General features: G+C 38.8%; 2 protein-coding genes across 2 annotated transcripts; one reads left to right on the top strand and one right to left on the bottom strand.

The window, feature by feature from the left end:
• The first annotated feature begins 1,019 nt into the window (after positions 1-1,019).
• LOC134825787 (uncharacterized) lies at positions 1,020-1,346 on the top strand. Its single transcript, XM_063837994.1, has one exon. The coding sequence runs from the start codon at positions 1,020-1,022 to the stop codon at positions 1,344-1,346; it is 327 nt and encodes a 108-aa protein (XP_063694064.1).
• Positions 1,347-3,360: 2,014 nt separating this feature from the next.
• Positions 3,361-6,768, bottom strand: LOC134825790 (uncharacterized). The gene has a single exon (XM_063837997.1). It carries the CDS (start codon positions 6,766-6,768, stop codon positions 3,361-3,363), a length of 3,408 nt encoding a protein of 1,135 aa, XP_063694067.1.
• Between the last annotated feature and the right edge of the window lie 8,947 nt (positions 6,769-15,715).

Below are 15,715 nucleotides of genomic sequence, written 5' to 3'. Positions count from 1 at the left end.
AACAAAATGCAGCCATCTAATTTGTTGTTGTCTTCTCCTACGGTTGACTAGAGGAACCATCTTTGGCGAGTATTAGGAACTTAGACCATTACAAATACCGTGCTGTAAGTTTGCAAGGCATGTGGACTAAGTGGGTCGAGAGTACTCAACTTGAAAGTGGGTGTTGAGAATCCTCAACTATACTAAAGATAATGATGTTCAGAAGATGAGGCAGTAGAGTGAGTAGTAGAGGCTGAAGAAGAATAAATGTCACAAGAGATGAGCACTATAATAATCATCTTTATGATAGTTCACCAATGGCAATTTGTGCTAGAGAGCGGAAGGCAGTGATGCTGTTATCACTATCATCTCTTAAGATAGACCATGATGGTTGGTCATTAAAGGAAGGGCTTGGCCGGGGTGAAGTAATATGGGGTTTACAGCAAATCAGGGGTCGATAAACTGAGGCTTCAAAGTATGTTTGTTAGATCGTATAACCAAACGTCTTTTGCATTCTTGTACAAAGCTCTGTACAACAATTAGATAGTATACGTTCGCGTTATAACTTTATTGTATAAAGTTGTGGTAAACTAAAATGTATAAATAACTAATATAAAGGATACCCCAACAAGATCGAAAATCTTTAATCTTGGTAGGCCTACCAACAAAAAAAAAGAGGATGGATCCGGATCCCTCCTCGTTTTTTGTCTTTCTTACGTCACATCAGGATATTGCAAAGGCCTACGAAGTGTTTAACGTAAAAAGATCTTCAAAGGAACACCATCGCGACTCTGTAAGGTGTACATGTATATATTGATCAGTCATCAACCCTACATTAACTCTTACAGTGCCACAAGATGCGAAACATTGCAAAGATGAAACCATTCCTCTCTGAAGCCCAAATGCAAATCATCGTACAATCTCTTGTTATCAGTTCCCTTGACTACTGCAATGTACTTTAATTTGGAACGAATCATTCTGTTTTGAAACAGCTACAATCTCTGCAAAAAAGAGCATGCCGCTTAGTTAAAGGTCTAAAGATGAGAGAAGAAGTTGAGCCCTACTTAAAAGAACTTCATTGGCTCAAGGTACAAGAACGTATTGAATTTAAAATACTCCTGCTAACTTTCAAACTGCTCCATGGGCTAGCACCTTCATACCTGTCAAACCTTGTCAAGTACAATTCCAGTGGTGGCAGAGATGTGTCTCTTCATTGCCCCATAAACAGTCCACCCAGAGCCTTCTCTTCATCTGCTCCAAGATTATGGAACAATCTTCCTCAAGAAATCAGGAAATGTGTAAACATCAAGGACTTTAAGGGAAAACTTAAAGCTCACCTGTTTAGAAAGTCCTTTGATTTGTACTGAGTAACTTATCCATTATAGAAGGTTTTAAAAAACAATTTACATCTATAGCAGGTCATTTTTACGCTTTAAATTAAATTATTTTAGGCATTTAATTTTCAAGGATTTTTGGGCAACATTTAAGATAATAATCTTTTTTGCGTTTCATTGTGTCTGCCAACAAAATTGTATTGTACTAGGTCAGAAGAGGAGGCTCTATCCTGGGACACCAACATTTTTTGGGTTGGCACCCGGGAGAAAGCTACCTTATTCTTTGTATTTTGTCTCAAGTACTAGAGCATTTTTTTCCTCTCTTTATTTCACCGTCTCTACTTTTATGTTGCCCAGATTGTTTGGTATGACTGTATTGGATCTTCAGATATAATTTTTATCGTCAGTTACTGTTCTGCAGTAATCTCATTCAATCAATTTTTATTGTATATTGGAGTATTCAGATTGTTTGTATATTTGGAGTCTATAGAATTTCTATAGAATTTTTATAGAATTTTTAATATTTTAGGGAATTTCATTTTTAGAAAAATATAAAACATTCAAACAATATACACATAATATAGCAATGACCCTATATAAAAATTCTGTTAAAATGGTACAAATTTAAAAACTGAGGTAAAAATAAAACCCTTTGTAATAATATATATAAAATCCACTAAATCACATCACAAAAAAAGTAGTTTAGACCCCCATCCAACAAGCACTCCATGACCTTTTAGGGTTTAAGAGTGTTGATCAGGTTAAGGTCCAAATCACTTATTGCCGTGGGTGGAAGGGTTCTGGTACCTCTGTACCCCCTGATAGAGATTATACAGGTTCTGAGTAGATCAAAACGCAGTCTGGGTCTGACAAATGACATCACATCACAATACCGTTGGCCTTTCTTTAGGCTGATCTTTTCAGCGAGATGTTTTAGGAACTGTGAAGCCTCAGTTGCCATTCCTCCATTTTTATTATCCTGATTTTTACATTTGATAGGCTGATGAGTTTCATACTGTGATTTCTTGCAGTCATCATCCTTTCCTCAAGTCCTCTGTTAGAAAACCTGCTAAGCCTGCTTGTTAGGTGCATCTGCCTTATTTAGTCACGATTTTATTTACAGTTTTTTACGTCTGTTTTCTGAACAGTTTCTTGTTTCACCTAAGGCAAAGATGCACACTCTCGTTAACTTAAGTATCATTTACAGCTGAGCATAAGGGTTAAATTTAAATTATTTAACCTTTTGGTGCTGTTTATTATTATAAAGGGTCTCAATAAGAGGTCTCGACTGCCTAGGCGTCAGACCTTGGCAGTCGGTAGTTTTCCTCTGGCCCGGGATCAGCTGACCCTAGGGACCAGAGGATAAAGGTGTAGAAACTATATGTATCTACAAAACTTTCAAGGTTGTTTTTACAAGAGACAGGGCTTGCTGCGCAAGGGAAGAAAAGCGGGAGAGACACTCACAAATTATACAAATAAATATTATAAAACATAGCAAAAAGAAATTCAAACAATCCTACACTACTACAAATGTTTATTACATACTACAATGTGATACATGATAATTATATGCTGTATAGACAAGAAACAGGGCTTGCAGGGCAAGAGATGGATCAAAGGGACTAGTCACAGAGTGTAATATACAGTGATTCAGCAAGAACCCATTGCTGAATCTGGCACACAAAATACCACAATCAATACAAAAATATACAATATTATATCAAACAATATGTTTATACAAGAATCAGGGCTTGCAGAGCAAGAGAAGAAAAATAAGAGAAAACTACCATCAACTGTATATACCGTAGTCCATCAGATAGGTAATCATTACTAATACACAAATCAGCAGGGCTAACAACAATATAAAATCCATAATAAATACTCAATCTACCCAATATACGAGTTAAAAATTGTATAAACAAGAGACAGGGCTTGCATAGCAAGGGAAGAAAAATAAGAGGACCAGGTAAAAAGTGTTTATTAGAGTACCCAGTGAAAATTAAACTAAAAAAAAGAGTATTTACAGTGTATTATACACTCAAATATATTATATGTCTAAGACCATCCTGAGAATCCTGGCTGATCCAAGCAGAGCTGTCTTCTGGAGATTAGAGATGCTCAGATTGCAGTGGACTGCGTCGAGGTGTTTACGAAAGTTTATGGTGATAGTTCCTAATGCGCCTATCACCACAGGGACGATTGTGACCTTTCGTAAATTCCAGTTCTTCTTAATTTCTCTTTTCAGGTCTTGATATTTCAGAATCTTTTCTTGTTCTCTATCCAAGATCCGGGTATCTCCTGGGACTGCAACGTCAATGATGGTTGCTGCGTTGGTTACCTTGTCTACCAGGAGGAGATCCGGTCTACAGTGTTCGATAACGTGGTCCGACTGGACATGGAAGTCCCACAATATCTTGACTTGTCCGTTCTCCAGCACCTTCTCTGCCCGGTGTTCGTACCACCTTTTACTGCGTGGGAAGCCGTATTCCTTGCACAGACTCCAGTGCAATGCGGCAGCTACTTTGTCATGCCGACACTTATATTCTGTCTGTGAAAGTTTTGGGCACCCATTCAGTATGTGATCTATTGTCTCGTAATGATTTCTGCAGAGTCTGCAGAGGGGAGAAGAGCCAGGTGTTTTGTCAATCCTGTGCTTCACGTAATTAGTCCTAAGTGCTTGGTCTTGGGCTGCTATCAACAATCCTTCTGTCTCCTTCTTCAAATCTTGTTGGGTGAGCCAGTTCCAAGAGGTTAACGGGTCTGCTGTACCCATCATCTGCCTTGGGAACTGTCCGTGCATCACTTTAGCAGTCCATTTCTCCTTGCGGATTTCCTCGCGTTGTGTTCGGTCAATATCTTTCTCTATCTCTTCACCCAAGAGTATCTTGTCTTTGACAAAGTAGTCCTTCAGAGCAATCAGTTCTGGGTCTCTACTTCTCACCACATAAGTGGTGAGTGCATTCTCCTCTCTCTTAACGACTTCCTCTATACTATGTAGCCCACGGCCACCCAGTTGACGGCTGACGTATAACCGATCAACATCTCCTTGGGGGTGGTGAGCTCCATGTATCCTCATCAGTTTCCGGGTCTTGACATCTAAGGCTTTGGTCTCCCCAGCATTCCATGAGAGAATTCCAGCTCCATATCTTATCACAGGTACAGCCCAGGTGTTAATCGCTTGTATACTATTCCTGCCATGAAGCTGGGATTTCAAAACCTTTTTAACTCTTCTGATATACTCTTTTGTAACCAGTGCTTTCATCTCTTTGTGTAGTATATCATTAGCTTCTAGTATTCCGAGATACTTATAGCCGTCGTCCTCCAACTCATGGATCTGTTCACCTGTGGGTAGGGAGATGCCTTCAAAAACGGCTCTTGCTCCCTTCTTCACCTTCACCACGGCACATTTCTCTAGCCCAAATTCCATTTTTATGTCACTGCTGAACTCTGCTGTGGTATTAACCAGTGTGTGCATTTCGTCTTCACTCTCGGCATACAACTTGAGGTCGTCCATATATAGCCTATGCGACACTTTCGGTTGACCTCCTCTCTCCAGAGAGTATCCTATGTCATGCTTATTCAAAAGAATGGACAGGGGTATAAGACTAATGATAAAGTGGATAGGTGAGACTGAGTCTCCTTGGAATAGACCTCTATTAATTTTAATTCTCCCAAGGGAAACTTTACCAAGCATCAGGTTAACATACGATTGTTTGAAGGAGGCTTCAAACAGGTCTATGATGCATGAAGAGATGCCACACATGGTCAAACAAGATAGAATCCAAGAGTGTGGGACGCTATCATACGCCTTCTTGTAGTCTATAAACGTCATGTTCAGGTTCCGCTTCCTTCGTTTACAGTTCTTCAGGATGAGTTTGTCTATCATTAACTGTTCTTTACATCCTCTACTCTTCTTCTTGCACCCTTTCTGCTCAGGGGGGAGGAGCTTTTGCTGGTCTAAATGGTGGTAAATGGAATCTGAGATTAGACCAGTGAACAGTTTCCACATAGCTGATAAGCAAGTAATCGGTCTGAAATTGCCTGGGATGGGTCCTTTCGAGTGGTCCTTGATGAGCAGGTACGTGCGTCCCAATGTCATCCAGTCTGGGATATCAGCGTTGGTTAGGCAATTCATAAGTTGATCTGCAATCCTATTGTGGAGTTCTTTAAAGTGCTTTATCCAATAAGCATGCAGTCCGTCTGTACCAGGAGAGGACCAATTAGTCATTTTCTTCACTCTATCTGCAACCAGGGTGTTAGTTATAACAAACTGTCTCTGTTCATCTGCTGAGGCTAGTGCTGTTCTGACATCCGGTAACCATTCAGCATCACTGTTGTGTTCAACCGGCTGCTCCCATATGTTCTTCCAGAACTTCAGACAAGAATCCTTGTCAGCCTCAGGGTGGGAGATATCCTGTTCTTCAGGGTTTGTTTGAAGGTTTCTGTAGAACTGCCTCTGGTTGTTTCCAAACAACTTGTTCTGGTGGTATCGTTCGCATCTTTTATTAAATCTCTTTATCTTAGCTGCTTTTGCGCGAAGACGTTGCTTGAGCTCCTCAATGATGCATGGTATACCCTTTTTCTTCAACAGAGGGTGACGTCTGTTGAGCCCTTCTAGTATTTTTTGTTTAAGGGTAGTACCTTTCTTCTTCTCCTCAAGGTAGGAGATGTCTTTCCTAACCTGGGTAATCTTATCTTCGATTCTTCTTTTCCATAGTGGAGTTTTCCGTTTCCCTGTATTCTTATTTGCAGGTTTTTCACCAAGTTTTTCGCTGACTAAATGTGCCCCTGCAAGCAATAGGGTGTTGGTTTCAGTGATTGAAGAAGTTGGAATCTCTGCTATACATGAGTTGATGAGAGATGTTTCCTCCATAAGCTTCTTTCTGTTCACATGTCTCAGGGGCTTGGTTTCTATCACTGAAGGGTCTTCTAGGAGCCTTTTTAGCCGTTCAATGATTGCCTCCTTGTCAAAATCAGGTACCGTTGTGGTGGGGGTGAGTTCTTCGGCGGCGACAGTTGGGATAGTTGCATCCCTCAACGTCCTGATTGCTTGGGAGACTGTGGGTAAAGCTTGAGTTGTCGTTGTTGGAGCCTCTTCCACTACGCTAGGTGGAAGAGTACCTCGAATCTCCAGTAGTTCTATGTCTGAAAGGAGATTATTATTTCTGATTGACCTTGCTTGGTCTGCCAATCTTTGTTCCGTACAAGTGAAGAGTCCGGCATCATCCCACAGTGATCGGAGTCTTCTCCTGTAACCAGAGCGGGATGGTTGGCTCTGGTAATACAGCGTCATGAGCTGTATGTTGTCCTCCTTGCTCCACGTGTGCCGAGTGGAAGTCTCCGTGCGAGCCTTCCTCTCACGTCGAGCTGGAGGGATGATGTTAGGTTGTTGATCCTGCTCTGACCCATTAGTAGGGAGAGTAGGAGAGTTTGAAAAATTTGAGAGAGAATTCATATCATAACTGGGGGACTTAGTATACCCCCTAGAGAGTTGGCAGGGAAAACAGAGCACTGAGCGTTGCCCCGCGTCGCCCAGCTCCCCAGGTAGCTACCTCCTGGGTAGTAGACCCGTTAGTAACCATTTAACCCATGGCCACGCATCCTTTTGTCACGAGTCCACAACTTAAGATTGGGGGACTTCTGCGGGTCAGTCCATGCCCGATAAGAAAACCACTAGGTGTCAATTGCACCTAGTCAACAAACCAAGAGCTAGAGCAGAAGGATACAAGAATTTAACCAACGAGAGGCAAGAAAGGGAATTAACCGGGGGACAATTAACAAACAATACAATGAAATATAGAATGATTACAATGTTATAATTACTCGAGTATAGTAACATTATAGATAGTAATATTTCCAAAGGAATGATATTCTTTCAGTACCAGCAGTCTGTGCTGCTATGATATGGAATAAAAATCAGGGGATATATTATCTTAAAATACTGCTTTCTCAGTTACAGATATTTTTCTTGGTTTTTCCATTTTGTGCTTTTTTTTTTCTTTTTTTTTTTTTCTTTTTAACTTTTTTTGTAATTTTCTTTTCTTTTTTCCCTCCTAAACATGAATATTAAGCAAGTACAAAATCTCATGATAACATTAAGTGATGTTGAGAAGGGACATAAGAGCCTGAGGTTCTGGTGGTCTACAGGTGTTTCACCAGCTGTTTGATCAAGTTCTAGCCCGTTACTTGGACTAGTAACGGGGGAACTAACAGTGTTAATAGTTTAAACTTTGTGCTATAACTGAACCTCAGGAAGAAGACATCTGGCAATGCCAGGGAGTGAGTAGCTCTAGCCGGCAGCCATCCAATGGACTGCTGCCGTTACCGACCCCGGGGGTGCTGACCACGAGTATCAGCCTCGGACCCACTACTCACTAGCTCTGGTGTTCTGAGCGGGGGCCTTATTATTATTATTATTACATCAAATAGTAGCTAGAACAAATTCGTATCAAGCATGAAATCATCTGAGCTGACCAAGCATAACCTATCTTGCTAGTTTCTTGCTTGGTTCCCTTCACATATACAAAAGCTCGAAAAGAGTGCCGCGCATAGGGATAAGCTCACTTGTTAAGATTTCTAATTAAGAAAGAATTAACATTAAAATAAATTTTTGTGCATCAACTGCTAAAACTTTTGTCGATTAAAAAACCAACGTTTATAAACGTTAGCAGAAAAGTTTTAAAATATAAATGCAACATTGTCATGATCATTGTTATTAAACTAAAACTGACCCAGTGCGCGCGATTTCGTAAATCGAAGTGCAGAGCAAACATAATAATTTGTGCGGCACGTCAAAGCGGCACCGTTTTTCAAATCATAAATCATATCGCTTTTAAAATATTTATTCCTAGTGAGCATAAAAAACCCAAAACTAAATAATTTAAAAAAAGTCAAAATATTTTTACTTTGAGAAAAGACAATTTTTTGAGAAAAGACAATTTTATTATTTATCACCAATTCAATACATAATCAATAAATATATATCCGAATGAATTTGATTTAAAATTAAATGATACAAGTATGCTAGCAGCTAGCGCGCTTGTATTTAATAAATATTCACGCTGTTAAAAATGGGTCTTACCACACCGCCACTCACATTAGCACAGTTGGTGAACGGACCCAGGCGCTGTTAAGCTTTTATGAGCCCTGGTTGACTGCTGAGAGTGGCGACGGGTATGACATTAATTTTATTTTAGTTTTCCCTATATTCCAATAAAATTTTAGTTTTGAGTTAAATGATTTTTATGCGATATTGGATATTTAAGTTGAAGCTGCTTGCAATACATTATTGCTTAAAAATTATTGAAATATGCTCCCTATACGCTTAATTTTTAGATACCGTATGTATATGTACACATCAGCTCATAATACTAAATAACAATAATAAATTAATTAAAAGCATGAAGAGGTCCAAAACCAGTTCAAGCATGCGACACCAGGATGAATACATTGACATCGGAAGCTGCAAGCTTATTAACGTTTGATTCCACGATGATCCGTTATTATGCAGTCACCTTCAGGCGGTGTCGACGGATCATCCGAAAAGGGTTTTTGACAGGCTGTGCCCTTACCATAATTAAACTGAACCATTGCCTGGTACGATGTAAACATGAGTGGTGGATAAGAAAGCCGCGCAAGCGCGCATTTGTGTCGCTCTGACAAATAGCGCTTGAATAATTTAGCTACCAAGACGTAAATCGCGCGTTACGTAAAGTATCATTTTTCCCTTCGGATAAAGCGAACGGTACACCCGCGTGTAACCTTCTTCAATGGGTTGTGTGCGTGTTTGGTGGAGTGAGTGTATAATGTAATGATTGAATGAATCTTTTTCTTTTGTGGTGTATATATGATGTGAGTGACAGGTGTAAAATGTAAAAGATATAAATATAAATGGGGGTCTTTTCATAGGAAAGTGTTGAAGTTTAAGTCCTGCCAGTTAATATTGTTAGGTTGGTGTTGAGCCTTTATGATAGAATACTTCAATTGGGATTTAATTGAGCCTAGAGAACCTATTTTACCACGTGCATTTGACTGTTCAAGAAACGTATTCCATAGATTTGCCCCTTTATATGCGAAATTGTGAGATGAGTGTGGTGTCACAAATCTGTTATCTCTGAGCTGAGACTTCTTAAATAGAGAATACATGGATATGGGCTGATGACTCTTCACTATCTTCATTGTTTCAGTAATGCATCTGTATCTATATATGTTATGTACTGTCATTAGTTCCTTAGATTGGAAAATCGGTTTTGTTGATTCTCTAGAGTGGAATTCTGCCCCAAGTATTTGGCAGCGATGTGGCCTTACTTGTCTATTACCAGTCTTCCTCAAGCTGATACATATAGAACACGGTTTAATGTGAGGTATAGTTGATTCATTGGATATTTGACCTTTCTTGTTTATACTGCACTGGATTGGCCTGCTACGAGAACACGTTTTAAACTTGTCGCTAAATGCTTCCGAGTCCCCAAATAAGATTCGGACACATTTCTTCTGTGCAAGGAATAGCGGTGAAAGCTTATTAATTGATACACCACCCCATACAGTTATACCGTATCCTAGATGAGATTCAAAAAGAGTGTGGTATATCTGTTTGTACAGCTGGCTGGGGAGGGAGTTTTTTATTCGATAAATACGGCCACATATACTGTTTAATTTCTTAGTTAGTTTCTCGATATGAGGTGTCCAACTCAGTTTGTCATCTATAATAACACCTAGAAATTTCGTTTCAGTAACCTGTTTGATCGGGATTCCATCAATTTCTAGATTCAAGTCATTTTCAGTATTATCAATTGTCTTACGTTTAGTAGGCGAGAAGTACATGTAACAAGATTTTTTAACATTAATGTGCAGTAGATTATGGCGCATATATTGGCACACAGAGTCAAGAATTTCATTCGCTATTTTGTATGCTAGTTCCTTAGTTTCAGCAGCTACAAAGATGTTTGTGTCATCTGCAAATAGTACAAACTTTCCTAATGTACTACATCTATAGATGTCATTTATATAGATAAGAAAGAGCAAGGGGCCCAAAACGGATCCTTGTGGTACGCCTAGTTTAACTGGAAGAGGCTCTGATTCTTCACCAAGTACACTAACATACTGGTATCTATTATTTAGATAGCTGGAGAGCAGCTTTAGTGCGTTTCCTCTAACTCCGTAATTACTAAGTTTCTTAAGTAGCATATCAAATGGTAAGGTATCAAATGCTTTAGAGAGATCGATAAATATTCCTAATACGTGGTTTTTATTATTCCGTTTTTCTTCGACATGATTTACGGAGTAATTAAGAGCATGACTTGTCGAGTGGTTTTTTCGAAAGCCGAACTGATTTTCGAATATTATTCCTCGAGATAAGAAAAAGTTGTATAATCTACTGTAAATAATTTTTTCAAATATTTTGCCAAATACTGGTAATGTTGATACTGGCCTGTAATTCTCGAGTAATTCCTCATCTTCTTTTTTATATATCGGGGTTATCTTACCCGTTTTCAGTTGATCAAGGAAGACACCTTCATTCATGCAGTTGTTATAAATTCTGGCAAGATGTTCTGATATAGTTTGACTACACTGCTTCATTACATGTGCCGGTATGTCGCTAGCTTTACCATTATTAAATTCACTTATAATTTGTATTATTTCAGAGCTTGTACATTCAGCGAGATAAATACTTGACGGACAGGACTGTGGCAAGTAGTCAGTGAATGATTTAGCAATTATAGGATCTTCATCAATCCTCCTCTCATAGACCTCGTTCAGATTGGAGGCGATTGACACAAAGTACTTGTAGCGCGATGCACTACTGGGTCGCGCGCGCATCAAATAATGCTTCTCGCAACCACAACGTATGCAGATTGGCGAGATGCGAAGGATTGACATCGTGAATCAAACAAAGTACTTGTTAAATTCATAAGCAATAACTCGTCGACAAATAACACGCTCATTGTTTATCATGAATGACGGTTTCATTTGCTTATTTTGCTTTCCTCGCACTTTATTAATTAACTGTCAGGTTTTTTTTACTGTCATGTTCAATCCAAATAATTTTTTCCAGTTATTACGCCGCGCTAATTTAAAACTGTACCCAAGATAAGTGAACTATGATTTCGGTAAAGGTGGTTATTATAGAAAGCTTTCACATAGCCATGTGCCTACGCGTACTGCGTGACGCGCTTGTTTCACAACTGCAAGCTAGAGGGCTCTGGTTAGAGCAATAGAGTGCCTTGCACGCTATTAATACAGTGCTTGCTAGTTTATTGCTTTATACTATTACATTACTGGGCCTGGGCGGCGCTCAGCCTGTCATTCCGCCGAATCTTTATATAATTTCAAAATTCAAATAAACTTTACATCAATGTATTACAGTTATATTCAATAAAAAGACCACAATATCTCCTGTGAAGCAAAAACATGGAAAAAGAGAGCTAGAAAAATATTCATGATACTCAACACTACCAGACTCAGCTGGAGTGAGAAACAAATTGTAAAAACATCAACGTAAAATTTATTTCGGCTGAACCAAAACACGGTGGTAAGACCATAATAACATTGGTGCCGACCCTACATAAAATCATTAATAAATAATCAAGAGAACAAATTTAAATGTATACGATACCTTCTTGCTACTACTCCACAAACTTACACGACATAACAACAAAATAACATAATTAAATAATATTATAATAAAACAATCTACAATCTAGCCACTCACGTACTGCGTGACGCGCTTGTTTCGGGTTGTTTCATAAAAGAAAAAACGGCGCGTTCTACTGCAGGTGCGAGGGGCAAATTATAGAGAGTATGACATTCATAAAGTAAAATATATATATAATAATATTCCATGATGGGCCATCTAATCAGGCCAGCATACGTCAGAAGACCAGAGAAATTCAGTTAGCTTTGTTTTGAAAATAGAAATTTTCTCAGTCTGTCTAACATAGGCTGGCAGTGCATTCCACAGAAGCATTGTTCTATAAAAGAAGCTGTTTCTGAAACTATCGCAGTTTGGTACAATAGAGCAGGTATATGTGCTGGTGTCAAGTCCTTCAATGACTGATGCCGTGCTCCTTGTGTACCTCATTGTTCCAGCTTCAACAACAGTAATATATTCAGGTAGAGATATACTTACCAAATCATTTACTATTTTATAGAAGAGCGTAATTGAATTATGGATGAACTTAGATCTAATGGGTAGAATTTTAAGCTCCTTCTGCTTCTCATAGAATTTTTTTTATTTTATTTTTTATTTTTTTTATTTTACTTAAAAAAATTGTATTTTACTCAATATCACTATAATGATCAAACTGTTGTCCATTGATCCATTTGATCGCTCTTTTCTGGATTGCCTCAAACTTCGACATGTGTGTCGATCGCTGAGGACACCATATAACTGAGCAATGTTCAAAGATTGATCTTACAATGGTAAGGTAGAAAGCCCTCTTTTGGCGTTTATCCATGGTAAAATGACAGGTTCTCTTTAAGAGCCCAAGCTTTGAGCTTGCTTTAGATATCAATTGATCACAATGTGCACCCCACAGAAATCTGTTGTTCATTATTACACCAAGATCTGTATGGGATGCCACATAATCAATTATGACTTCATTAAGATTATACCAATAAATATTAAAAGGAAGATTGTCTAATACATTTCTTTGCAGAGTTACAGATAACACCTTACACTTTGAAGGGTGAAAAGTCATTTTGTTATCGATTGACCAGGCAAACAACCTGTCTATATCTCCTTGGAGAATATAGTGGTCTTCAAAGCATTCGATGACCCTCCAAATTTTGGTGTCATCTGCATACAATGCTACATTTGTATCCTCCGAAACACACGAGAACATGTCGTTGATGAATAGAACAAACAGAAGTGGTCCCAGAATAGATCCCTGGGGCACTCCTGATTGCACGGGAAGCATGCTTGAGACAGCTCCGCCTACAACAACCTGCTGTCGTCTGTCTTGTAAATACGACTTTAAAAATCTAAGCATCAGACCATCAATACCATATAAATTTTTTAGCTTGCGAAGGATTAAGTCATGTGATACACTGTCAAATGCCTTAGCAAAATCAAAATAAACAATGTCGGATCTTGACTTATTGTTCAGGGCCAGCGCAAGGTTGTCTGTGAATGGGACCATCTGGGTAGTGCAAGACTTCCCATTCACAAAACCGTGTTGTCTACAGTCGATTAACCCTTCACAAGCTGCGAGCAACTCTTTCGAAATACAACGTTCAAAAACTTTCATAACTAAGCATGTCAGTGAGATGGGTCTGTAATTTTCAACAGATCCTTTTTCACCCTTCTTGTGTACCGGAACAACAGAAGCAAGCTTCCATGTTTATGAACATAATAGCCTGGGGTCCCCAGGTAAACTATTACAATATTACCGGGCCTAGCTTGCTAGCTTATTGCTCACTACTAGCTCGAAAAGAGCGCTGCGCGGCGCATTGGTGATCAGACGATCAGTGATTGGTCTCGTCCGTCAAGTAAAATCGCACTACAAATTATTTTTTCGCCGATGGCGATTAGATTTTGATTAACGGGTGAATACTCGTAAAATATTTTTTTAACTCGGCGCGCGTCTTGGTAGGTTACAAACTTGTAGCGCGATGCACTACTGGGTCGCGCGCGCATCAAATAATGCATCAAATAATGCTTCTTCGGTAGATCGGCGAGATGCACCACTGTGCCTCACCGAGCTGCGAAGGATTGACATCGTGAATCAAGTTATAAACATACAAAAATTATTTTTTTAACGAGTTATGAGTGCGAGCAAATAACCATTTTTGTCAGACGCGCGCACGTGACAAGCTTGTTAAACGGTAGTTGAGCTGTTTATGCTTTAGGATTCAAGTTAGTTTTGGTTTTAAAGTATTCGTGAAGATTGTATCAATACAAATTTGTGCACTTTAACTTTAAATACTTACCATTAAAATCGAAATCAGCATTTCCAATTTACAAATGTACACAGAATGATCAAAATATAATTTTAACAGGTGATACTCATAAAATATTTGTTTCAAATATTAGACCGTCGACGAGTCCAACCCGTTGCGCGTCTAATTGGTAGGTTATAAACATTCAAAATATAATTGCGACCCTCTTTACCAATATTTATTACATGATTAATAAATACATTGCATGCATTATTTCACAAAACAAAATTATCTATAAAGAGGTAAAAATATCATTTATGAAGGTTAGAAAAAAAAATTCACGAAACTTTGAGACTGCAATTATAATCTTTGCCAATTTAAGCATTAAACTTGGAGGACTTCGCCGCTTCGCAGAGCAACGATATCGATGGGTTGACATCGTCAATCAACATTAAACTTATAATTTGCAAGAACATGAGCAGTATATAAAACGTTTAAGAAATTGATTGTGGTTAATGCCTCATAAATGCCTATTTAAAATGTATTGATGAGTTAAAGCAGCACTTGCACAAATTGATCGCCAAAATATGCAAATAAACTTATATTATATTAATACAGCTTTTAGAACGACCGTAAATGTTATTAATTATCATCTGCACTCCATACCAGAGAAATGTCTGCTGTGAAATATGTCTGCTCATGCTGGGCCTGGGTAAAATTGAAAAGTCTTGATAATAGATGTAAAGCATCGATCACTTTTAGATGTCCCTCCTCATTTGGAGCCCCTCCTCATTTAACCCTCAATCACCGATTTCCCGATCATTCGTCTGTACTGAGTCGACCGGAGGAATTTGCACAGAAATCCTTAGCGCATTCTCTGTGATTGATGGCACAAGCAGGTATAAAATCTGTAACCTTCTGATCACGAGCTAGTCCCTTCAAGATGGAGCTGCTAACTGAGTTTCCGTGTTTACGTAAAACATGTAGTCAAGTCTTTCTTTAAATACATCAGCTCAGTTTGTTTCATAAATACGGTTAATTTTGGCGAAGACTTCAGTGTCTTTAATTTTGACGTAGAAGTGACAGCTGACAAAGTTGGGAGGGAAATTATGAAACAAGTGATTAATGATTATGTTAAAGTTACTTAAAAGTGGCATAACTTTACATGTTGGCCCTGGCATTTCATTTCGAGACATAAATGTCACAAATTACTGTATTCCTGATCATAGAAATGGAATTGAGACTCCACAGTTGCAGTGAAGTTTTGTTTCCATGGCAATATAAATTTTGATTATCATGCTCAAGTGCAGGGTACCAATAAATCTGGAAATATACATGTACCTTAGCTCTTCAGGATATGCGGCCATTGTGTCAGTGACGTAACGAAGGGCCCCGCTGACCTCGCTGTGCGGGGGTGCCATTTTAGGGGGGGGGGGGGGGCCAAATCATTGTTTGAATGTAGGACAATTTTGTAAAACTTAACTGAGGTACTAGTAAAACTGTGCGTTTTGCTCTAGAAACAC

This window comes from Bolinopsis microptera, unplaced genomic scaffold (genome assembly GCF_026151205.1).
Source record: "Bolinopsis microptera isolate Bmic1 unplaced genomic scaffold, MBARI_Bmic_1.0 sca87, whole genome shotgun sequence".
NCBI lineage: Eukaryota > Metazoa > Ctenophora > Tentaculata > Lobata > Bolinopsidae > Bolinopsis > Bolinopsis microptera.
Note: the sequence above shows the minus strand (reverse complement) of the source record. Positions and strands in the feature narration are given on the sequence as shown.

Bases quoted from the DNA above. Each gene is read 5' to 3' on its own strand.
- LOC134825790 (XM_063837997.1), bottom strand. From the start codon at position 6,768: ATGAATTCTCTCTCAAATTTTTCAAACTCTCCTACTCTCCCTACTAAT.
- LOC134825787 (XM_063837994.1), top strand. From the start codon at position 1,020: ATGAGAGAAGAAGTTGAGCCCTACTTAAAAGAACTTCATTGGCTCAAG.